At 48.7% G+C, this 24,427-nt stretch overlaps 1 protein-coding gene across 4 annotated transcripts in view; it reads right to left on the minus strand.

Moving 5' to 3' along the window:
* Window positions 1–24,427, minus strand: part of SLC6A4 (solute carrier family 6 member 4) — a 39,927-nt gene that overhangs the window by 3,876 nt on the left and 11,624 nt on the right. Inside the window, exons 1-13 of one of the 4 annotated variants that reach the window (XM_015118836.3) lie at window positions 23,171–23,599; window positions 21,968–22,433; window positions 19,246–19,380; window positions 18,577–18,796; window positions 17,620–17,758; window positions 16,232–16,366; window positions 15,763–15,866; window positions 12,726–12,853; window positions 11,312–11,424; window positions 10,523–10,654; window positions 8,825–8,924; window positions 7,428–7,528; window positions 2,916–3,083 (exon numbers count right to left, since the gene is read on the minus strand). In XM_015118836.3, coding sequence (XP_014974322.1) covers window positions 2,916–3,083; window positions 7,428–7,528; window positions 8,825–8,924; window positions 10,523–10,654; window positions 11,312–11,424; window positions 12,726–12,853; window positions 15,763–15,866; window positions 16,232–16,366; window positions 17,620–17,758; window positions 18,577–18,796; window positions 19,246–19,380; window positions 21,968–22,310 — 1,818 coding nt within the window. In that variant the 5' untranslated portion in view covers window positions 22,311–22,433; window positions 23,171–23,599. 4 annotated transcript variants of the gene reach the window in all.

Consider the following 24,427-nt stretch of genomic DNA (forward strand, 5'->3'; position numbering starts at 1 on the left):
AGGCCCACGTCTGTTTTCCGTACTTTGTCAGCATTCTAGTTGCCAGGCCACTGCTGCTCTCAAAATTTGCCAGGCCCTGGCCTTCTGCAAGATGATAACAAGTTAATGTAAGAAATGGATTCCTCTTGATATCTTCATAAACGTGTACTCGTTAGGGACCATTTTCCAGTATCTTTGGGTGGATTATTAGTAGTTTCTGCAAAAATGACCTAAGCCAGTGGATGACTCCAACACGAGATTTCCAGGCTGTGGGTATGTGTGATACCCTTCAAATTACACCAGTAAGCGGTGGCTCACTCCACAAACGCCAACCTTGCATATGGCCAGGGCCCGAAAGGATTTAATATGAGGCTTCCCTCCCTCACAGACAGAAAGTTACAGACTAGCAAGTCTGGTATTCATAAAGAATTGTGAAGAATTCTAGACCTTTGGCAAAAAAAAAACACAGCAATGCTTTATTCTCAGAGATTAAACATGCACATGGGCATATTTTTGAGAAGTTTTTTTGAGAAGTCCTGAGGTAAACAAACCCGTTTATTTATTTATTTAATTTTTTTGAGACAGAGTCTCACTCTTGTTGCCCAGGGTGGAGTGCAGTGGCTCGATGATCTCAGCTCACTGCAATCTCTGCCTCTCAGGCTCAAGCAATTCCCATGCCTCAGCCTCCTGAGAAGCTGGAACTACAGGTGCTCGCCACCACGCCCAGCTAATTTTTGCATTTTTAGTAGAGACGGGGTTTTACCATGTTGGCCAGGCTGGTTTTGAACTCCTGACCTCAGGTGACCCATCCACCTTGGCCTGCCAAATGCTGGGATTACAGGTGTGAGCCACCATGCTCAGCCAAGAAACCTGTTTAACTTGCCTTAGTCCAGCGTCTCCAAAAATTACCTGACTACATAAACTTTTTCTCCAGCAATAATACCTGTGACAGCCCCTGGAACACACTTTGGGAAATGTTAATATGATCGAATGAGCACATTTGAAAGATGAGGAAACCGAGGCCCAGATAAGGTGAGTGTCTGCCAGAGCCGACTAGGGCCTTTTCCATGGTCCGCACTGACAGGGTGTATGTACCACACTGCTTCCGGGTAACCACTGCTCCCCGTCTGGTGGTCCCTCATGAAGACTGCCCTACCTACAATTAGTCTTACCTCTACTGCTAACAGATCTGACACACTTTTGGGTGGCATTCCCTTGTGGCCAACTGGGGAAATTTGTGAGAAAGATGGCCAGGATCTGAGGTGTAGCCTGTGACTGAAGAATCCTGACATTTACTAACCTAACACGGTTCCCACCTCCAACCTTGGCCTCTGGATTTGAAGCAACAGAGCTCATAGACCATCACAACTGCCATGACGGACGACCGGAAGGAATGCGTTCAGTGACTCTGGGTAAGAGAGTGTGCAGGAAGCAGCACGGGGCTCAAGGCTCTTTGCGGGGAGTGCAGTCACGAGAGGGCTGCTTTGGCTCTAGGAAATTAGTAACTACAGAGCTCAGAGTTCTGTTCACCCAGAATTCAGTTTTCCTGTTTCGAAAAAGAAATGAACCCAGTTGTTCTCAGAAAGGGCTGAGGTTTGGCCGAGTGCAGTGGCTCATGCCGGCAATCCCAGCACTTTGGGAAGCTGAGGCAGGAGAATTAAGCTCAGGAGTTTGAGACCAGCCTGGGCAACATAGTGAGACCTTGTTTCCATTAAAAATTTTAAGAATTGGCCAGGCGCCTATAGTCCCAGTTACTCAGGAGGCTGAGGTGAAAGGATCCCCTGCACCCAGGAGTTTGAGGCTACAGTAAGCCATGATTACACCACTGCATTCCAGCCTGGGGTACAGAGTGAGACCTTGTCTGAAAGAAAAGAAAGAGCTGATGTTTAATTGCCTGTGTTCTCTTGCTTCTCATTTCTTATGAAATGTCTTAGGATGACTACTGTGATGGTCTCATGTCTAAATTTTGCTGTAAGATCTCATATTAGCCCACCCCTGGTCTCAGGCTATTATAGATTATGCTGAGTAGCTGGGACTACAGGTCAGTGCCACCATGCCCAGCTAATTTTTGGAATTTTAGTAAAGACAGGGTTTCACCATGTTGGCCAGGCTGGTCTTGAACTCCTGACCTCAAATGATCTTCCCGTCTTGGCCTCCTAAAATGCTGGAATTACAGGTGTGAGCCACCGTGCCCGGCTGGAAATAAGGAAACTTCGAGAGGATTATTCCCCACCTCCGTGTCCTTGTCTGGTAATAATGCCTGCTTGTTTACCTCCCAAGGTACTTTGGTAACAGAATAGGATACTTGACATGCAGATGCTTTGAAAATGGCACTCATACAAATTGTAAGGTACTGTTATTAACGTTTCTACAGCGCATTCATTGCTGAAATGAATCTTGCTATTCTGGCAAAACATTTTTACTCCAATGGTTTGAGCTAAAATTATGCTATTGTTAGATAGCTAACAATTTTGAGCTAAAACTATGATATTGTTGCAACATCCTTATTTTGTGATGATTTTCAAAATAGTACTTGTCACATTGCTGTTAGAAAAGTCACCATGGACATTTCCCACCACAATCGCCACTTAAGATTTATGTATTGCTCCAGACATCACAGATCTGATGTCCATGGCCAGTGGCAAGCAGGAGGCAGGGGAATTGCCTGACAAGTTTGAGCATAGCCCAAGCTGAATGCTCTGGTGCACCCAAATGATCAGCTCACTCTTTTACCCTTGCACTTGAGGCTTTGGGAGATGCCTTAAGATGACAGTGACAGCCATGAGAGGTCTTTGCTATGGCACAGGTACATACATATATAGGGTTGCGTGCCTCCTGGTGAATCTCATTTTGAATAGAGGATAACAAGAGAATCCTTTTCTCCCAAAATAATTAGCAGTCTGCACACACACATATACACACTAACTAGCACGTACCTCCTTAAATGTCCCTGGAGTGCTGATCAGCCGATAAGCTATGTATGTGGGGATGCAGACGAAAGATGAGGTTCCTATGCAGTAACCCAAGATGATACTCCAGTGGGGATAATTATATTGGAAAAGTCGTAGCTGTGGTGGGCTCATCAGAAAACTGCAAATGATGAACTAAAACAGAAATTCCAAGAAACATTAAAAACCTTAACAATAGCCACGCAGATAGAGACATTTCCGATACCATAAACACCAAACGCTAAAGGTAAGATACTTTTAGGAAATTCCCAAGATGTGATATATCCTGGATTGAACTCTGACACACAGAATTACCAGCCTCTGTACCCAAGCTGCAAGACTAAACCAGCCAGGTGCTTTCCCTGATTTTCCTCCCCAGCCCTCACTTCCTATAGGGGGATGTTGCAGTAGCCCTACAGCTGCCCCTACAGTCAGGGAGCCTGCAGCTCCCACTTCAGGACGGGCCTCTGCCCAGGCGAAGAGACTGGCAACCTTGAGAGTGATTTGGGCCTTGTCTTGCCAGAAGGCAGACGAATAAACTGGGTGACCTCTCTGCAGCCCCCGCCAGGCCCCGGGCTTCCTCTGCTCTGTTTTCATTGCCTTGCGTTTCTGGCTGTGGTTGTTTTTGGTCAGACGGAAGGTGCCTGATGTCCAGGAAAGATAAGAAGGTTCTCAAGACCCAGAGAGGACTCAGGCTCCTGGGGGTGTGCTCCTTCTCTCATTTTCTTGAGCTCTCTGCCTTCTGCATTAAGCTTCATCGCCTGGGATTTCAAGAAAGATAGCTCTGCCACCAGGCATCCCAGCAGTGAATGACTGCCTGCCACCGGTCCTCATCGTGAAAGGAATTATGGAAGGAAAAAAAGCAGCTTAATACACCTTTCACTTGAACATACTGTGAGAATTTTGACCAAGAAAAATTTCACAGTGTGCTCCCAACACCCGGTTTATGAGTTTTCTTATTTCATTGGTTTCCATATTTTGCTTAGTACCACTGTGCCGAAATCGTTATTGCTCTTGATTTAATTGTATTTTATTATTTCATAGTCATAAAGAAGACAGTAATGTAAATTATTTGTGTGGTTAAACATCTATTTATATCTTTTTTTTCTCTGTCTGCAGGTAATAAAATGGGAAATTGCTAAACACACATCCATCCTCTGAGCGGTGCTGTCTTAAGTCTAGGAGGAAGCCTTCAAAACAGGAGCCTGGTCAATTGCAAACCTTCCTCCTAACCCACGCTCCTCATCCCCAGAGCCGGCTACGGAGGAAGATTGGGAACAGGGAAGGAGGATGTAGTTAGGAGCCATCCCGGCTAATTGTCTCCTAATGTCAGGTGTATGGAATCCCACTCAGTCGTCGGGGGCTCGACCTCTGGCTGGGGCAAGTGCTACTTCAGAAACCCCCTCACACATCCTGGCTTCTACTCATGCACAATATTTTCTTTCCTTCAACTTGGCTGCAGTGAAAAAGAATATTTTTAGTAAGCTACTTGTTGTTTACCTAAAGCAGCCTTAAGAAGCCCAAAGCAGGGGACCTGTTAAGTAAACGCAGAAGTGGAAGACAGATGTGCCTCTCTCAATCAGGCACTACGGCAGTTGGCTGTAGAGGGGGTGAGTATGGCAAACATCATGGGAATTGTGAGCAATGCGCCCACATCCAAAGCTGCACGTGGGTTTTACTGGGCAAAGAAACGCAATGACTGTGTACCAAGAGTTTACCCAGTCTGACAGCCAGAAATTGACAGAAATGAACAGACTCAAGTCCCAGAGCACAAGGAGGCACTCACCTCAGGCACAACATTTAAGCGGGAGCCCAAATCAAAATAAATAATATTTTATTACAATTTTTTAAAAGACAGGATCTAACAGGGCCAGATTAGGGTAAAGCGAGTGAGGTAAGACGTACAAGTACAGGGCTGGCCCCTGTGTTTATTGAAAATGTTGATATTTTGTTAATCATAGATCTTTCAGAATTAATTTGTATTTTTAAAAAATATTACATTAAAATAATATTCATCATGAGTACTGAGCTCTTTGTTGCCTTCTTAAATTTTATACCCACAGTGAATGTTTTACTTGCCTTCACGTCTCCCTAGACATCATTTCCTCACTGTGGGGGGAATAAATATGGAAGTAAACACACAAACAAACAAACAATCTTTCTGCCCTCAAGGAATTAATCCAATGACTCTTCTTCCTTTGAAAAACAAATAAAAATGTTTAAGTAGATTATTGAGAAGTACTGGTAATAATATAAATTAATAACCCATTTATGTCAGGGCTCCTGCTTCTGGTAGGATGGGCTAGGCGACTTCCAACAACCCTCACTGAAAACAACTAAAACTTCTGCATTTAAAACCACATGCATTTCAAATGTGCCTAAAAGCATCAGGAAGCTGATAAGGTCATAATGAGCTCCCAGGCCAACATCTCAGGAGCCCAGAGCTTGCACCAGAGTCACTGCACCCCGGGAACATGTGCTGCTTGGTGCAAACATTGGCTTTGATTTTGGAAATCTCGAGGGTCCGGGGAAAGGAAGTCAAGGAGGAATTCTGGGGTACAGAGAGACACATGCAGTGTCAAAAGAACAAGCATGTTGTCCATCATAGATAAGTTAATGTCAAGGTGTGTGGGTACAAAAGAAGTACAAAAAATAAAGGGCTACCCCAAGAAAGTCAAAACACAGAATACAAAAAGGGCTGTTTTTGTTTCTGTTTTTTTTTTTTTTTTTTTTTTAGACTGATTCTTGCTCAGGCCCTGCTAATTTTTGTATTTTTAGTAGAGACAGGGTTTCACCATGTTGCCCAGGCTGGTCTTGAACTCCTGACCTCAAGGCATCCACCTGCCTCGGCCTCCCCAAATGCTGGGATTACAGGTGTGAACCACTGCACCCAGCTGTTTTGAAAGGGGACACAGAACAGCTGGATGTCAAAGAGATGTCATAAAACAAAATGGGATAGCCTACATACTCCTAAAAAGCTGGAGGTGGACTGAAGGAACAATCTAACAACATTTCTGGCTCTAAAAGACAAAACAAAAACAAAGTTCCAGATAAATGAAAGAACTGAAGAATAGTGCCTGCTGGTGTGCATGACATCAGTTTACCCCAGGCTACCTCAGCACACTCTTGGGAGGCCAGCAGGCTATCCATCTTGGACAGGGGCACGTGAACCAAGGACAAAGTGAATATTGAACACATCTCAACACATGGACAACCCTTGGGACTCAACTGTCTCACCCAGGTCCTTTGGTAATACATGGATTCTAGTTTTGACGTGCATTTTTGCTTAGAGAGCTTTGTGTCATCTTAAAGAAGATGCATACAAAATTGTAAACACACAAGTACTAGTACCCCATCAGGGCCCCCATGAAGAGCACAGCAGATCCTTCCCTGGTCTTGAACAGTTCTTTTTGCTGTGTGACTTTGGACCCTTCAGTTTACATTGGTAAGCCTCAATCTCCTTTCTTTTTTCTTTTTCTTTTCTTTCTTTTTTTTTGAAACAGTCTTGCTCTGTCACCCAGACTGGAGTGCAATGGCATGATCTCAGCTCACTACAACCTCTGCCTCCCAGATTCAAACAATTCTCCTGCCTCAGCCTCCTGAGTAGCACCCAGTACCACGCCCAGTTAATTTTTGTATTTTTAGTAGAGACGGGGTTTCACCATGTTGGCCAGGCTGGTCTTGAACTCCTGACCTCAGGTGATCCGCCCGCCTCAGCCTCCCAAAGTGCTGGGATTACAGGCGTGAGCCACCGCGCCCGGCCTCAATCTCCTTAAATGTAAAACGGGAGTGCCAGAACTATAACCACTTCATAGAACTATCGTGAGGATTTATAGAACAGTGGGTGTAAGTTGAGCCTGAAGTCTAGCCTGGCATTTAGCGCTCCATAAATTCTGAAACTGAGCAGAGGTGTGACGCGCCAGAGTGACTGAAGCCCAGACTACTCCATGGTGTTAGGAGTCAGAAGGGTGGGGAACCATGGTGGGCATAGTGGCTGGGAGGGGGCACAAGAGGGGCTTCTGAAGTGCTGGTCATGTTTTTGTCTCCTGGTATGGTTTTGGCTACATAGGTGTGCTCAATTTATAACATTTCTTTGAGATGTACACTTATGATATGTATATTAATACTTTTATGTATATGCTATTCTTCAATACTATTTATTTATTTATTTTCTAAGATAGAGTGTCGCTTTGTCACCCAGGCTGGAGTGCAGTGGTGCGATCTTGGCTCACTGCAACCTCCGCCTCCTGGGTTCAAGTGATTCTCCTGCCTCAGCCTCCTGAGTAGCTGGGATTACAGGTGCCCATCACCATACCAGGCTAATTTTTGTGTTTTTTTTAGTAGAGACAGGGTTTTGCCATGTTGGCCGCCTGCCTCAGACTCCCAAAGTGTTGGGATTACAGGATGAGCCACCGCACCCAGCCATTACAATTCATTTTTTATGTATCTGGGGGCAAGTCTTTCGCCAGGGCAAGGAGGAGCAGGGAAATCGCAACTCACCAGGAGAAACAGAGGGCTGATGGCCACCCAGCAGATCCTCCAGAACCAGCCCGGGCTGAAGCCCAGCATTTCCTTCACGTCCCTGCAGAACTGAGTGATGCCTGGAACCGCCCAAGGGGAAGAGAGGCAGAGGCTGAGAAAGGGCACGGGCTGTGCTGCTGTGCCCTGATTCTCTGGGAGAGTCAGAGTCACAGAATCAGCACTGGGAATGACAAGGGGAAATGACAAGCCGGAATTCCTACCCTGGACACACAGAGTAGCTCTGGAATTTCTCTCTACGAGGAGTGCAGCAACAACAATCTGGTCCGAAAGTGGGACTGGGGGACTTGTCACAAAACTGCATTTTTATAGCAAGCAAGACTCTTTCTACATAGGGTGGGAGGACGGATGTGCATCTGGAAGGATGGATGGACATCTGGGAGGATGGATGGGCATCTGGGAAGAGATGCACACCCCCTTCTTGGTGCCGCACTGCCTTCCTGAGAGCTGAGTGTGTGTCTGATTTCATTGTTATTGTAAAAAAGTTGAATTTTGTCCAGGAATGGTGAATCCATCTGACAGACACTGGCTTTGACCATGACACTGGAAACTTTCAAGGGAAATTTTTAACCACAATATTGCCCATTCATATGCCAGATCAAGATCAAGGTTCTTCTACAAAAAGTCACTGGTGTGGAAGTGAGAACTGAAAACTCCCAAAGAAGAGTGAGAAATTGAGAAGGAGAAGGTGCTCTGTGGTTGCTTCCCCGAAAGGTCCCAGCAGTTCCTAGGGCAGGTCTATGGAGATTCACACAATTGAACTTGGTCCTCTGAATTGCCAAGGAGGTAGGAAGATTTCTTCTTTTTTTAAAAAAAAAAAAACGGGCCTGTGTACAACCCAAAATGTGTGTCCCCTCCTGGATAATATGTGTAACAAATAACATGCAAAAGTGGTTTACTTTTGTCTGTTTTTGGGTTTTTTGTTTGAGACAGACTCTCACTCTGTTGTCTAGACTGGAGTGCAGTGGCGTGATCTTGGCTCATTGCAACCTCTGCCTCCCAGGTTCAAGCAATTCTCCTGCCTCAGTCTCCCGAGTAACTGAGATTATAGGCATGCACCATCATGCCTGGCTAAATTTTTTGTTTGTTTTGTATTTTTGGCAGAGACGGAGTTTCACCATGTTGGCCAGGCTGGTCTCGAACTCCTGATCTCAGGTGATCCACCTGCCTCAGCCTCCCAAAGTGCTGGGATTACAGGCGTGAGCCACCACGCCTGGCCGAGACTCTTACAGACCCATCGTCGGGAGGTCACATCTTGTAAACTGCCCTTCACTGCCTTTTTTGGTGAAATCAGCCCTTTGCCATTGTGCCAGCTGATGGTGTAGAAGGGACCCAGCTGGCTGAAGGAAGCGTCTTACCATAGAACCAAGACACAGCGACTGCCTCGATCAGCGCGACAGTGAGCACTGCAGGCCCCGTGGCGTACTCCTCCAGCAGCTTCACCACGTAGGCCCCTCCCTGGAGGGGAGAGCAGAGCCTGGGTGAGGGCCCTCTGAGGTGCCACCCCTTCCAACTATAGAGACCTGCAGGGGCTTCCTCACTTAGAATCATTCTGGAAAAATCCCACCTGGGACTGAACGTGAGTACCCCAGAAACTGCCTCTTAGGCCGGGTGTGGTGGCTCATGTCTGTCATCCCAGCACTTTGGGAGGCAGAGGTGGGCAGATCACCTGAGGTCAGGAGTTCGAGACCAGCCTGGCCAACATGGTGAAACCCCATCTCTACTAAAAATACAAAAAATTAGCCAGGCATGGTGGCGGGCGCCTGTAATCCCAGCTACTCAGGAGGCTGAGGCAGGAGAATTGCTTGAACACAAGAGGCGGAGGTTGCAGTGAGCTGAGATAGCACCATTGAACTCCAGCCTGGGGGACAGAGCAAGACTCCATAAAAAAAAAAAAAAAAAAAGAAAAGAAACTGTTTCTTGGACAGGCCTCTGCAGTGTGGGCAGGTTTTACCCACTCAGACGCCTCTTCCCCCATCCTGTGTAGTTCATTCTTCTTATTTCTTCTCCCCATTAAACTTTAAGAGAAAAACTCCAAAGGGCCTTGGGTTCTATTTTAAACTTTCTTCAACTTATTGAACACCTGCTGTGGACCGGACCCTGGAGAATCCCTGCCTCTAAAGACTGAATCCAGAAGGGCCCAGGATATCAGACACATTAAGGGCCTTGGTCACAGTTTTGCCTTCTGTCCTAAATCATGACTCACTGGGGTTCCACTCAGTCCCTGTGTGACCCCCACTCCAGGGCCATCAGGGTCAGGGCTTAAAGATGCACATCTGCAAAATCTGCTTCAGAGTATTTACTTCAGTTACCAAAAGAAAAAAAAAGAAAGAAATCTCTAGAGAGGGTGTGACTTTTTTACCATTGCAAATTCTGGAGGAGACCAAGCGGCATGACACACATGACGTGCAAAATGTCAGGGCAGTATCCCCACGAAAGCAGCTCTAAAGAGTGGAAATAGGCTGGAAAAGCAAATCCTAATTTTCTCCAGATAGTTTTTGAAGCCTGAAATCCAGTGGGATCTACTGTAAAATGCTGAGAGTCGGTGGATACTATGCACAGAGTCTACAAGCAGATGTGCAAGAAACAACTTTTCTTCTCCTTGATGAAAAACTTTTTTTTTTTTTTTTTTTTTTTTTGAGACGGAGTCTCACGTTGTTGCCCAGGCTGGAGTGCAGTGGCGCGATCTCGGCTCGCTGCAAGCTCCGCCTCCTGGGTTCACGCCATTCTCCTGCCTCAGCCTCCTGAGTAGCTGGGACTACAGGCGCCCGCCACCGCGCCCGGCTAATTTTTTGTATTTTTAGTAGAGACGGGGTTTCACTGTGGTCTCGATCTCCTGACCTTGTGATCCGCCCGCCTCGGCCTCCCAAAGTGCTGGGATTACAGGCTTGAGCCACTGCGCCCGGCCGATGACAAACTTTTTAATGGGAGTAACAACCTCCCCTCTTTTGGTCTGAAAGCCAGGGCACCGTGTGAGATGGAAGGAGAGGAACAGCTTCCTTAGTGTTCTGTTGCCCTAGGGGAGGCCAACTCAAAGCTGAGGGGGTGGTACTCACAAAAGTCAGGGTGACCAGGGATCCAAAGAAGCAGGTGATGACCACGGCGAGCACGAACCACTCCCGGCGCTTGGCCCAGATGTGTGGGAACTCATCCAGCACAGCTGTGATCACCCCCTCCAAGCCTGCAAACTGGGAGGTACAGGCAAGCAGTCACAGTGGAGGCTTTGGGACAAGGCTGTAGCCTTCAGAACAGTGAATGGGAGGGAGGGGTAAGGGGGTAACGTTGCTGAGTGACTGGTCAAGCTGATTATCACCAGTTCCCCGACTCAATGGACCACGAAAGCATCTCAAAGAGTATTTCGCCGTTTTACACTGTCATTTAAAGCCCGTCACTAAGGACAGCCAGGAAACAAAACAGAACACGTGGACAGAACTTCGATATATGAGGTCTCGGGGAGACTTTCTCTGCACCAGAAAGGCCAACTCAAAGCTGAGACTCACTCCACACTAGTAATTCCAGGCCCTGAACTGAACGCTTGGCAAAGCAGACACCCAGGAGAGACCTCGCCCTGGCCTGTAGGCGCCATAATTGGGCCAAGGAACAGTGCTCATGTATGTGAGCCTTGGGCCTGTGCCAGGCGCTTGACCCACAGTATCCCATGAATGACTTGAATGCACCAGAGGGTGGTAAATGCTGAGAGGTCAGCGGGGGGTGTGGGGCACCAGAAGGGAGCAGCCACCACTGCTTGGGATGGCCCTCGGGATGGGAGGGAATTGAGTCCAGCTTCGTCCTCCTCCTTTCCTCTTCATCCTCCCACGGCCCACTTCCCCTTCCCGTGTCCTCACCGTGCTGTCCAAGCCCAGCGTGATTAACATCAGAAAGAAGATGATGGCAAAGAAAGTGGACGCTGGCATGTTGGCTATCGCTTCTGCATACGTGATGAAGAGGAGGCTGGGACCTGAGACAGAGGGGAGAGAGGAGGAGGTGGTTGACAAGACCTATCCTACAAAGATGTCACAGAGGAAAACTCAGCCACAACAAGTTACAATTCTCATCACAAGACCTTATGCGCGAATCAGGTTTTGACACACACCAAGTGCTTCCTCACTCTCTACTCCGTCTGACCTGGCCACCCCAATTCCTGGGAGGCAGGAAGGGTGGGGCCTCCATCTTGAAAACTGTGTGCCCTCCATGAACCCTGGGGGTGAGTAACAGACCCAAGACCCAGAGACTGGCAAAGCTGCACACAAGAATAAGAGTTTCCACCGTGTAACAATTCTGTGGGATTTTTCAGGACCCGGATTGATATTTCTGAAGTCCATGGCAGTTACCCCCTCTGATGTCTTCAGCTCCAGAACAGTAGGAAATGTTACATTGATTTCCGTAGAGTCACAGAGGCCTTGGAATAAAGACCTCTTTCTATTGTGAAGTCCCTTTTGATAGTGTGAGGGACATGTCTTCAGCCCCTCATGGGCTAGCTAGGGGTGCCCTCGTTTGGGGCATGGGGTTGGTCAAAGCACCGAATCAGGCCAAAGATACAAGCTGGTTAGCAAGAAGGCCCTGGGACCTCGCCCACTAGATGCCGTCATCTGTTTTTTCTACCTCTGTCGCTTTTTTCTTTTTCCACGAAAACTTCACGGTAAAATAGAGTGGTCATATTGGCTAGATTTTCTTTTTCTGCAAGGCGCAGCTCTACGGATAAATGATTATTTGCTTACTAGACTTTGAGCCATCGCAAGACCATCACAGGAAGCAAACACGGGTTTTAAAGCCATCATCAGAGTCAACATTTCAAGCCCACAGATTTTGAAGGCCCCAGAACTGGGTGCCAAGGGAATTACCCTGTCCCTGCATGGCCTGAACACATGGAAAGATCTCCAAGGCATCAACCTTCTCTCAAATCTTTGAATAAAAAATGTTTTTATTTTGGAGACAGGGTCTTATTCTGCCACCCAGGCTGAAGTACAGTGGTGTGATCATGGCTCACTGTGGCCTTGACCTCCCAGGCTCAAGCAATCCTCCCACCTCAGCCTCCTGAGTAGCTGGGACTACAGGTGTGCACTACCATGCCCAGCTCATTTATTTTTTACAGAGGCAGGGTCTCACTATGTTGCCCAGGCTGGTCTTGAACGCCACCATGCCCAGCCTTCTTTGGAAAATTTCGGGAACATTTAGAAATAAATCAAAATAACTTTTAAAAGGTTCAAAGCAAAGCAACTCAGTAGGAGCAAGGGACCTGCACAAAACCTGAGGTCCTACCTGCATCTTTGGCCACCTCAGACACATCTTCATTCCTCATCTCAGCCATGTAACCGAGCACCGTGAAGATGACAAATCCCGAAACGAAGCTCGTCATGCAGTTCACCACGCTGGTCACCAGGGCATCTCTGGAGGAGAAAACCCAAGGGGCCGCCTGAGACAGTTCCAAGATCAGGGCTCTAAGGAGCAACTGTCTATGTGCCTGCCCTGCCTTAGACAGGCCGGCCACAGCAAGGACAAGCAGGCTGAACTCAAGGAACCTCAAGCCTGTCCCGGAGCCCCTTCCCCTCCTCCCAGAGCCCAGCTGCCGAAGCCTGCAGCTCCGACTGCCATGACCACCACACACGGTGCAGGGAGAAGAGCAGTGGGGGGTGCTTTAAAAGGTGATCCTGCCAGCGCAGACCTCTCCATTTCAAACCAGCCTTGTTCTGGAGCAGGGACCGGGTTGCAGTGGGGGCCAGGACAGGGCCTGAGCCTCACATATGTGAGATCCTCAAAGTTAGACTTTGACATTATCTTCAAACTAAGTCACAGACTTCCAGCCAGAGAGATACTCTCATACCTTTTTTCTTCTCTTTTTTTTTTTTTTGAGACGAAGCCTTGCTCTATTGCCCAGGCTGGAGTGCGGGTAGCACGATCTCGGCTACCTCCGCCTCCCGGGTTCAAGTGATTCTCCTGCTTCAGCCTCCCAAGTAGCTGGGATTACAGACGCCTGCCACCATGCCTGGCTAATTTTTTTTTTTTTTTTTGAGACGGAGTCTCGCTCTGTCGCCCAGGCTGGAGTGCAGTGGCCGGATCTCAGCTCACTGCAAGCTCCACCTCCTGGGTTCCCGCCATTCTCCTGCCTCAGCCTCCCGAGTAGCTGGGACTACAGGCGCCCGCCACCTCGCCCGGCTAGTTTTTTGTATTTTTTAGTAGAGACGGGGTTTCACCGTGTTAGCCAGGATGGTCTCAATCTCCTGACCTCGTGATCCGCCCGTCTCGGCCTCCCAAAGTGCTGGGATTACAGGCTTGAGCCACCGCGCCCGGCCACCTGGCTAATTTTTGCATTTTTAGTAGAGACAGGGTCTTCCCATGTTGGCCAGGCTGGTCTCAAACTCCCACCCTCACACTTTTAAATGACAGCCTCATCATACAACTGCAGGGTGGTGTCCCAGTGCAAGGCCACATTGCTTAGGGTACATGTGAATTTCCCTCCCACCTTTAAAAAAAAACCAGTTCTACAATTATCTTATGCATAGCACAAGGAGATTGCTGGATGCTGCCATCTGTGATCAATCAAAATTAAGTCTAAAGATGATGGGTGATATTTATGTATTTATTTTTTAGACAGGGTCTCCCTCTGTTGCACAGGCTATAGTGCAGTGGCATGAACACAGCTCACTGCAGCCTTAACCTCCTGGGCTCAAGCAATCCTCCTGCTTCAGCCTCCTGAATAGCTGGGACCATAGGCATGCACTACCACACTCAGCTAATTTTTAAATTTTTTGTAGAGATGGGGTCTCGCCATGTTACCCAGGCTGGACTCAAACTTTTAGGCTCAAATGATCCTCCTGCCTCAGCCTCCCAAAGAGCTAAGATTACAGGTGTGAGCCACCGCACCTGGCCTAGTGGGTGATATTTAAAACCATAATTGGTGTAACACTTCCTATATTGTTAAAATTTCTGAAATAGGATTTTGTTGCAAAAATTATGGCATTTTGGCTGGGTGCAGTGGCTCACGCCTGTAATCCCAGCACTTTGGGAGGCCGAGGTGGGTGGATCACCTGAGGTTGGGAGTTCGAGATCAGCCTGACCAACATGGAGAAACCCTGTCTTTACTAAAAATACAAAATTAGGCCGGGCGTGGTGGCTCAAGCCTGTAATCGCAGCACTTTGGGAGGCCGAGACGGGCGGATCACGAGGTCAGGAGATCGAGACCATCCTGGCTAACACGGTGAAACCCCGTCTCTACTAAAAAATACAAAAAACTAGCCGGGCGAGGTGGCGGGCGCCTGTAGTCCCAGCTACTCGGGAGGCTAAGGCAGAAGAATGGCATGAACCCGGGAGGCGGAGCTTGCTGTGAGCCGAGATCCGGCCACTGCACTCCAGCCTGGGTGACAGAGCGAGACTCCGTCTCAAAAAAAAGAATTAAAAAAAAAAAGAAATACTAAATTAGCCGGCATGGTGGTGCATGCCTGTAATCCCAGCTACTTGGGAGGCTGAAGCAGGAGAATCACTTGAACCCGGGAGGCAGAGGTTGCGGTGAGCCGAGATCACACCATTGCACTCCAGCCTGGGCAACAAGAAACTCTGTCTCAAAAAAAAGAAAAGAAAAGAAAAATTATGGCATTTTGTGTTAGTCAAAATAACGTGATCATCACACTTTTTGTTTATACGTAATACAAATAATCACGTTATAATTTTTGTTGTTAAACACATTGACTAGTTAAACCTAACTATGTAATTGGATGTTGCAGCTTTTTGTAAACTTACTTTGCAATCTTTCTTTCTCTCTCTCTCTCTTTCTTTCTGGAATGTTGCTCTGTCACTCAGGTTGGAGTGCAATGGCACACTCTTGGCTCACTGCAACCTCTTGTGCCTTAGCCTCCCAAGTGGCTGGGATTACAGGTGTGCACCACCACACCTGGCTAATCTTTGTATTTTTAGTACAGACAGGGTTTCGCCATGTTGGCAAGGTTAGCCTGGAACTCCCGACCTCAGGTGATCCGCCTGCCTTGGCCTCCCAAAGTGCTGGGATTACAGGTGTGAGCCACCATGCCCAGCCTCTTATTATTTTTATATAGAGGAGCACTGACAAAACCGAAGGGCCTGGGGCCCCTCTCAGCCTCTGAGCGGTCCGGGTGAAGCCCTGGCCTCAATGAGTGCTCTGGCCATGGGTGAGCTGGTCAGGGGCCTGCAGTACCCTTGAGGGGCAGTGGCATCAAGGCCTAAACCTGGCCAGATTCGAGGCCGTCGGTCCAATCACCTTCCTCCACACTGGCTGACTTTCACTCACGCCACTTTCAAGCTTTCTTTGGGGACCCCAGATACTCACTGGTAGCAGTTGTTGTTGAACTTGTTGTAGCTAGCAAAAGCCAGCAGGACCCCAAAGCCCGGACCAAGAGAGAAGAAGATCTGAGCAGCTGCATCTATCCACACCTGGAACACAGCAGGGGTAAGGGCCTGGGGTGAGGGGGAGACACAGGCTGACCCTGGCCCCAACAGGGTCGTCTCTCCTGCCTCCATGTGGCTAAGTGCAGAGGCACAAAACCAGCTTTTAAGGCTCATTCCAGGCATAGCCATAAATCAAGTGCCAACAAATGTGATTTCTCTTCCTATCATCTAGGCATAAACCCATCCAGTGGCCTCAACTGTACTTTACTGCTTGTATTTCTTGGTTAAAGTATCATGGCAGACTTGCACACTAAAGCCACATTTCAGTTGTCCCTACTGTCCTATGTGGAGGAGGACCAGCTTCGTTTAGTAAAATGAGACAGGTACAGATATTTCCCTCATTATCTTACCCCTGTCTCTAGGAGTTTCTGCCAGTTGGGTTTCAAGTAGAAGAGAACACCCCTCCAGGCTCCAGGGAGGGTGGCGCCCCTCACCAGCAGGACAGAAAGGATGATATAAGGGAAGGTGGCTGTCACCCACACCACCTGTAAGGAAGAAGGGCGAAAGCATGGGTTATCACCATGCTGTTCCAGGGAGGGGAGGGGAGGGAAACAGCGGAGGGGAGCAGGGGAGCAGGGGAGGGGAGGGGAGGGAGGTGGGTGGATGGACGTCAGTGTCTCTTATTCTTTTTTTATTTTTTATTTTTGAGACGGAGTCTCGCTCTGTCGCCCAGGCTGGAGTGCAGTGGCCAGATCTTGGCTCACTACAAGCTCCGCCTCCCGGGTTTACGCCATTTTCCTGCCTCAGCCTCCCGAGTAGCTGGGACTACAGGCGCCCGCCACCTCGCCCGGCTAGTTTTTTGTATTTTTTAGTAGAGACGGGGTTTCACCGTGTTAGCCAGGATGGTCTCGATCTCCTGACCTCGTGATCCGCCCGTCTCGGCCTCCCAAAGTGCTGGGATTACAGGCGTGAGCCACCACTCCCAGCCGTGTCTTTTATTCTTGAAGACCTTGGGAAAGGAGGGCAAGGTGGTGTGGCAGAAAGATCACAGCCCTTGGAATCACACAGACAGGATCAGATTCAGGTTGGCCAGTAGAGCTACCTCTGAGCCCACTACGCATCTGTAAGGTTGAGGGAGTATCTAGCAGGAAACAATAGCACTGGCCAGTGTATAAAAAGCACTGAACATGGTCCACGATGGGTTTCCAGTAAATTATTGCCACAATTATTAATTGTGGTACTACCGGTGGGTTAAAGGAATTTTGGAAAAAAAAAAAAATCATGTAATGGTTCTTGGCATTGGCCCATTTCTAGAAAATATTGTTTTTTCTTTTCCTTTTTTTTTTTTTTTTTTGTGAGACAGAATCTCGCTCTGTTGCCCAGGAATGTAATGGCATGATCTTGGCTCACAGAAACCTCCACCTCCCAGGTTCAAGTGATTCTCTTGCCTCAGCCTCCCGAGTAGCTGGGATTACAGGCGCCTGCCACCACGCCTAGATATTTTTTTTTTTCTTTGGTGATGAGGTTTCGACATGTTGGCCCGGCTGGTCTTGAACTCCTGGCCTCAAATGATCCACCCATCTCAGCTTCTCAAAGTGCTGGGATTAGAGGCGTGAGCCACCATGCCCAACCCACTTCTAGAATTTTCTAACAAATGTGGTGAAGAGAGAGAGGGTGCATCACAGAATGTGTTTGGTGTGGAAGGAAACAGTGCTGTCTGTCCTGGCTACTGGGTTTTGAGTTTGAGAGCCTGTGGGCCCCTGGGCAGGCCCGGCTCAGCATTCAGAGCCCTCCTCACCTTGCCAGAGGTCTTGACGCCTTTCCAGATGCTGAAGTAGATAACAGTGAAGATCAGCATGATGCAGAGGGCCAGCTGCCAGCTGATGCCCCCCAGGTCCTGGAGCCCCTTAGACCGGTGGATCTGCAGGACGTGGCGCCTGGGGCGAAGGAGAAAGAAAGGCCCCTGAGAGGCTCTGGAGAGTGACCTGGGCACACATCTGTGCTGCTCCTTTGAGGGTGCCCAGGACAAATGGACACTGTGCTGCTAGGACCAAGTGGTCACTGAGGCCCAGGAAGAGCTGGGATTGGCCCTGCCGTCCTGAAGGACCACAAAGCCCATTTGGCTAACACCCCGGGAAGAGTGTTCAACCTAAAGGCAGACTTCCTGGATTCTCCTTTGCTGGCTGGGACCTGAACTCCTTTGCCAATGTGACTGGCTTTTGGGAACATGAGGGATGTGTAAGTGTGGGGAGTCGGCTCTCTTCCCTACCCCAAAGTAGCTCTCTCTTTGGGCTGCCATTGCCTGAAATTCCAGCATTAAAGAATACTACCTTCCCCAAGCTGCTTCTTCCAAAGGGTAGATGCCACTTATGAAGTTAACACATTAAACCATTTGAATAGTTTTGAACTTTCAAAGTACTAGGATGCTTTGCCTCCATGACATTCGGCTGAGAGGAGGACCCAGAAGAAGGGGAGTAATTTTGGAATGTGAAGGGAGGGACGGGCTTGGGCGCGTTGGAGCAACCTGGCTTGGCACATGAGAAAGTGCAGGGAGGCACAGCAGCGCCAGGCCGTGGAGCACTTGAGGTAGAGTTTCCCAACTCAGAATTCTGCTACTCCCACCCCTGATAGCTTCATCTCTCAGAAATCTGCCAGGAGAGAGGTGGGGAGCCCTTGGCCCTGGCCTTCCTAAGAAGACAAATCCCAGGGGTGTGGCCTGCCCCATCAGGCCCACCCGTCACTTACATGCACTTACGTGTAAAATTCTTCAGCTGGGGAGGTGGAATGGAGGGTCCAGGTGATGTTGTCCTCAGAGAAGTAATTGGTGCAGTTGCCAGTGTTCCAGGAGTTCTTGCAGCTGGTCCAGGGCAGCTGGTCCGTGAAGGAGGAGATGAGGTAGTATAGCGCCCAGGCCATGATGGTGTTGTAGTAGGAGGCAATGTAAAAGGCAATGATGCAGATGGCATAACCAATCCCTGGGCAGTGGGTGAGACGGGGAGACAGAGGCCGAGTTTAAGGGTGGCCCAATGACAAAAGGCTGAAACGCGGCATCGGAAAGCCCCGCAGCCCAGCAGAGGGGTACAGGTGGGTGCCGCCCTCCGTTCCATTTCAAGGACTCCAGGCCACCACGGGAAAAGTGGCCCTGCCGTGAGTCACTCGTATGTATTTGCAAGGTAACATGTTTTGGAAAATGTGTACATGTCTTGCTAATGCTTTAAAATGTTTACATTCGTTTACTTCTCATTGCCATTTATTCTGTTTCTCTTTAACCATTTCACACCACTTACACAGTCAAAGCCTTAATTACTCAAGCCATCTCCTAAGGCCTGACTGATTCCAGGAGAAGGTCCCCAGCTCCCACCCACTGATGGAAATCCCTTCCTGAGAGGCTCCACTAACCCACCCCACCAAGCCCTTCAGTTACCTTTGAAAATCGGGCAGATTTTCCTCCATATTGAAATGCATCCATTTCGGTGGTACTGTCCCAGCGCGAGCTCCATGTAAAAGAGCGGGATTCCCCCAAAAATGGCCATGATGGTGTAGGGGATGAGGAATGCCCCTGAGGCAGATGAAAGACAACTTCACTTCCTGCCCACCTCTGTCCCAGGATAGCCCAACCAATCTGTGACTCCGAGAATCACAGTCGCCAGATGATGTGAGTGTCACGGAGCCACCCTGGGCTGAGTGGCCTCACGGTATGCTCCTCTGGTCTTACTGCTTTGCCAGAAGCAGTCGTAGGGGGAGCGCCATGACTAAAATGAGGTTTCAGAGGAGGCCAAGAGACCAATTGGGAAGAAAGCCGGGTTTGGGAGTCAACAGAACGGGCAGGACCACGTCCCCTTCTGACTGCCTGGAGAACCCTGGGCCACTTCCTCTCTCTGAGCCCCAGTTTCCTCCCTATAAAAGAACACAGTTGAGGAGAGCTGAGTTTCCCAAATGTAGCCACGCATCATAGTCACCTAGATTCCTGGGTCTACCCCAGACCTCCTGAAGCAGAATCTCCAAGCATGGGTACAACACAAAAATTGTGTTCAAGCTCCCTAAGGTGATTCTGATGCAACCAGGACCTGGGATTCTCGGAACAGATCACCTGTGACAATCTGTAGCAACAGCTGCAACCACCTGTGAGTCACCAAATCAGTATCTTTGTTCATCAGTATTGTCTATGGCTCCAGACACACGGTTATTGATATTTGGCTACACTTCCACAATTCCACTGAGCCGGAACGCTCCCTGACAAGCACCGTTTGAAGGAGGGGCTGGACAGGGTAGTTTTCACAGAACAGGAAAGCACAGAGCTGCTACCTAACTGGAGATGCTGGTGTCTCCGGGATCTTGTGGCTGAGGCTGAATTTAAAAATATCAAGTTGGGGAATGTTCACCTGCAGCCTGAGTTTTTAGCCTAAAGTGGGGGTCAGCTATGATTTTTCCCTGATAATTTTACCTGCTGTAAAATGCTCTGAACCCAGAAACCTGAGGTCCATGCAAGTCATAAAGGTCCACGTAATTTACAGTCACACTGGGTGAGGCTGGCTCGAGAATAAAACCATGTGTTCTTGTGACGGCCTTCCTCCAAAGAGCCTGCTTGATCAGCTTTACGCTGGGGAATGAGTGTAAGGGAAACGTCACCAGTGACCCAGCCCCTTACATAATGCTCAGGGTAAAGGTGAGTCCTCTGGAGCAGGAGATAAGGTGATTATGACTTTTGCTCCTCCTAGGCAGGAAGCTCTGAACTTCCCGGGGGCCCCCTGGAACTACCTTTGTAGCTGCATGGACAGAAATCCTTAAAAGAGACAGTAAATCCAGGCCATTCTGTGTTAGGTCATGGGAGAAGTGAGAGTGACACAAATGGATGATCCCCAAACCTCTTTTTAACTGCCCTCCCAAATCTGTTGTCAGAGCTTCCATCAAAATCAAGCTTGATTCATTTGACACCCACTTCTTGTTATTTTCCTGTGCTGGTAACAAGTCCAGAGGCTCCAAACCCACTCACTTTCCCCCACTGCTCCACTCTCCCCCAGGTTCCCATCTTCAGGCCTACAGTCAGCTACTATTTTTGATAATCTATAAGTTACCTACTTGATAGGCTTTAGGGGTACAAGGAGCAAGATAGGGCCTCTGGCCTCAAAAATCTAACATCCCAGGAGGAGATAGGAGGGCCAGCCATTCGTATTTTGAGGTTGGCATTAATGTCATGCTGTGAATCTAATCCAGCTTAAATTCTGCCCAGACTGGTAATTAAGACTCTGGACCTACGTTGATGCCCTTCTCTGACCTCACACGGGTCCAAAGGATCAGAAGCATCTGGGACGCTGAAGCAACCTCCAAATTTTCCCTTACGCAGGCCTACCCTTCTGGACTCTTCCCAGCAGAACTTGCCAGCAGGAGTGAAGGGACTCAGCACAGGGCTGATGGCCATTCCCTCACTGCTAGCTGAGGGAGGACAGAGCCTGGAGAATGCAGGATGAGAAGGCGGCCCTTCAGTAAATGGAGTGCTAATGATGCTGGAGATCTGTGAGGTCAGGCTTGCGAGGGCTTCACCCAGCTTCAACCCGGAGAGCCTCAGACACACACCCTTCAGCTTTTGGCTTGCTGGAGATTTGACTTTTCTTTTCTTTTCTTTTTTTTTTTTTTTTTTTTTTGAGATAGAGTCTAGCTCTGTCACCCAGGCTGGAGTGCAGTGGCATCATCTTGGCTCACTGCAACCTCCACCTCCCAGGTTCATGTGATTCTCCTGCCTCAGCCTCCCAAGTAGCTGGGACTACAGGGGCCCACCACCATACCCAGCTAATTTTTATACTTTTAGTGAAGATGGGGTTTTGCCATGTTGGCAAGGCTGGTCTTGAACTCCTGACCTCAGGTGATCCACCTGCCTGAGCCTCCCAAAGTTCTGGAATTACAGGCATGAGACACCATGCCTGGCGAGATTTGACTTTTCGACCAGCTCGAAAGTCTAAGCCATCATGTTCCCAGACTTACACCAGTGAAGACTGAAAAGATGTGATCTGTGTTCTGGCCTCTCAAGAGGACCTACAGCCCACCCCAGGTCGCAGCCCACCCGGGTCACAGCCCACCCGGGTCTCAGCCCACCCCGGCTCACAGCCCACCCCAGGTCACAGCCTCTACTCGCAGCCTGTGATACTGACCTCCTCCATTCTGGTAACATATGTAGGGGAAGCGCCAGACATTGCCCAGGTCCACAGCATAGCCAATGACTGAGAGGAGGAAATCCACCTTCTTGCCCCAGGTCTCCCGTTCCCCTTGATGAAGCTCAGCCACTAGGGTGGTGGTGGCCGCCGGGATAGAGTGCCGTGTATCGTCTCCCGCACCAGGACTTGGAACTGCTGAGTATCCATTGGATATTTGCCCGGACTCCACTTTGTCCCCTGGGGTGGGAACAACCTTCTGTAGAACTCCATTTTCCTGACAGTCTTCTCCATCCTTACACGCTGAGAGCTGCTTCTGAGAATTTAAGGGTGTGGTCTCCATCCTGCTGGTTAGTAAATGGCACTGATGTCCATCTGCCAAGGATCCCAACCGAACTCTGGGTGCTTGGATTTGTGGATCACCTCCGAGCTTTCTATCGTTGGGATTGACACGTCAGGATTGACTCTGTTGGAAAGAAACACAGAGGAAGGAGAATAAAGTTAGACATTTTACTCGTCTTTGGTATTAACTCATCATACATCTTAAACTACGTTAGCTAACACGATTACAAATGCATCTGTTAAATGTGAGACATCCTATTTGCTATATGGCAGTCCATAAAATCAACTAAATTTCTCAACCTATACAGGGCATCAAATTACAATCAAGTAATTTCAAAAGGAAACAACAAAACCAACAAAAATAGATAGCAAATCACCAAGTTTTGCACAGGCTGGACTGGAGAGTAAAGCACTCGCTTCCCTTTGAGCTACTGGAATCTCACCTTATGGTTTGCCAGCAGCTCAGAAGAACGTGAGGGAGGCTCCGAAGTGTCACAGAGCAGCGCCTTTGTCTTGGATGCCATGTTGGGGAAACAATGACAAGCAAAGGCGTTTCTGCCTTTCAGTAGGCAGGACAGTCCTCGCCAGCATTTAAGCTGCACACCCAAAGTTACATTTTGTATCAACTACAGACACGATTTTAAAAGGATAAAAGCAAAGGACAGAGGTGAAAAGGCCTCCCTTTGTGAGGCACCCCAGCTCCTTAGCTATGGACTCTGTCACTCGTCTTTTAACCCCTAGGAAGGTTGGGGCAGCTTTGAGCTGCCTCCAGCTGTGTCCAGTCTATCTGCACATGGCCTTTCTGCGTTCCCATTATGCATTTGCAAGCCCGACTGGTCCTTAAACGGCACTGCTGCTCACCATTTACTCTTCTTGCCACTTGCCAGCAACTCCTGTGGCTAAGCCCCTTGTTATTCTGCAATAGCGGGCAAGCAAGGTCGCCTTGCCTCCAGGAGACCCAGGGAGAAGAGCGTGCAGGTTACCGACGCGGGAGTGGCTGGTGTCGCCGTCCCCCTGCGCCTCCATCGGGAGGGCCCAGCTGGGGCTGCTGTGCCTTCACTTCACCCCCGTGGCCTGGGCGCAGGGAAGTCAGCTCAGCTCTGAATTGAGGTCTGAGTCGTCAAACATGGGGTAGAAATTTGAGCCCTTTTGGACTTTAAACCTATGGCCTGTTATAAAGTTGTAAGCAGCAGTTGTAAGACCGTTCAACTGCTCACTCTGTTTCTTCTGGGCCTGAGCTTTTCACACTCTTGAAACAGTTTGGGAGTTGAAATATGTTTCTGCCTAGCTGAGATGACACTGGACACTTCTAGAAAAGATAGCCAGGGATGGACTATTTATAACTGCAATGATCTGAGGCTAACCCTCCAGATCCAACAGTTAGGAGGATGGCTAGGGACTGGCTAATAGAAACGGCACATGGTGTCTCCTGCCTACTTGGGGTTTTCGGTGACTGCAACTTAACTATCTACACACGTGAAGACAAAAACATAGTAAGTGAAAAATCAGGACACAAAATAGTAGCTTCACATGGATGACTATGGTTATAAACATGAGCAAGGATTAGACAAGAACACCAGGGAATGTCAGTCACTAGGGTTGTGCGTTTGCTGCGTTTTCTCTGCAAAGTGGAAAATAAAAATTTTAAAGGGATTGATGGTTGCCAAAAATATCTACAGCAACAAGGGATAAATCAGCTCCATGTAGCCAGGGGGTGTGTGTGTGTAAGGGGGGGTAGATATCTTGGGCTGTACCCCACTGTTTGGGCCCTCCGCCACCCACCCCAGGCTCAAAGATGTAAACACCACTCAGAAGGATATGAGTTTCTGACAAGAGCAATCTCCATAACCTCATTCCGCTCACCATCTATGCTACTGTCTGGCCTTGGCCTCCCCCTGCTTCCCCCTTCCTTGGGCCCTCAACTAGGCTTGATAGGCTTTTAAAATAACCACACATGCCCTCACCCACCACAGGTAACCATTTTACCAGGCCAACGGATATTATTATTTTATTACATGATGAGATGTCAATGTATTTAAATATTCAGCTAAATTAAACCTGAACTTGGTGGTCAATGGTTGTGTTGTTTAAGAAGGCCTCTGTACTTCCCTTCGGCCT

Source organism: Macaca mulatta, chromosome 16, assembly GCF_049350105.2.
Source record: "Macaca mulatta isolate MMU2019108-1 chromosome 16, T2T-MMU8v2.0, whole genome shotgun sequence".
In the NCBI taxonomy this organism is placed as follows: domain Eukaryota; kingdom Metazoa; phylum Chordata; class Mammalia; order Primates; family Cercopithecidae; genus Macaca; species Macaca mulatta.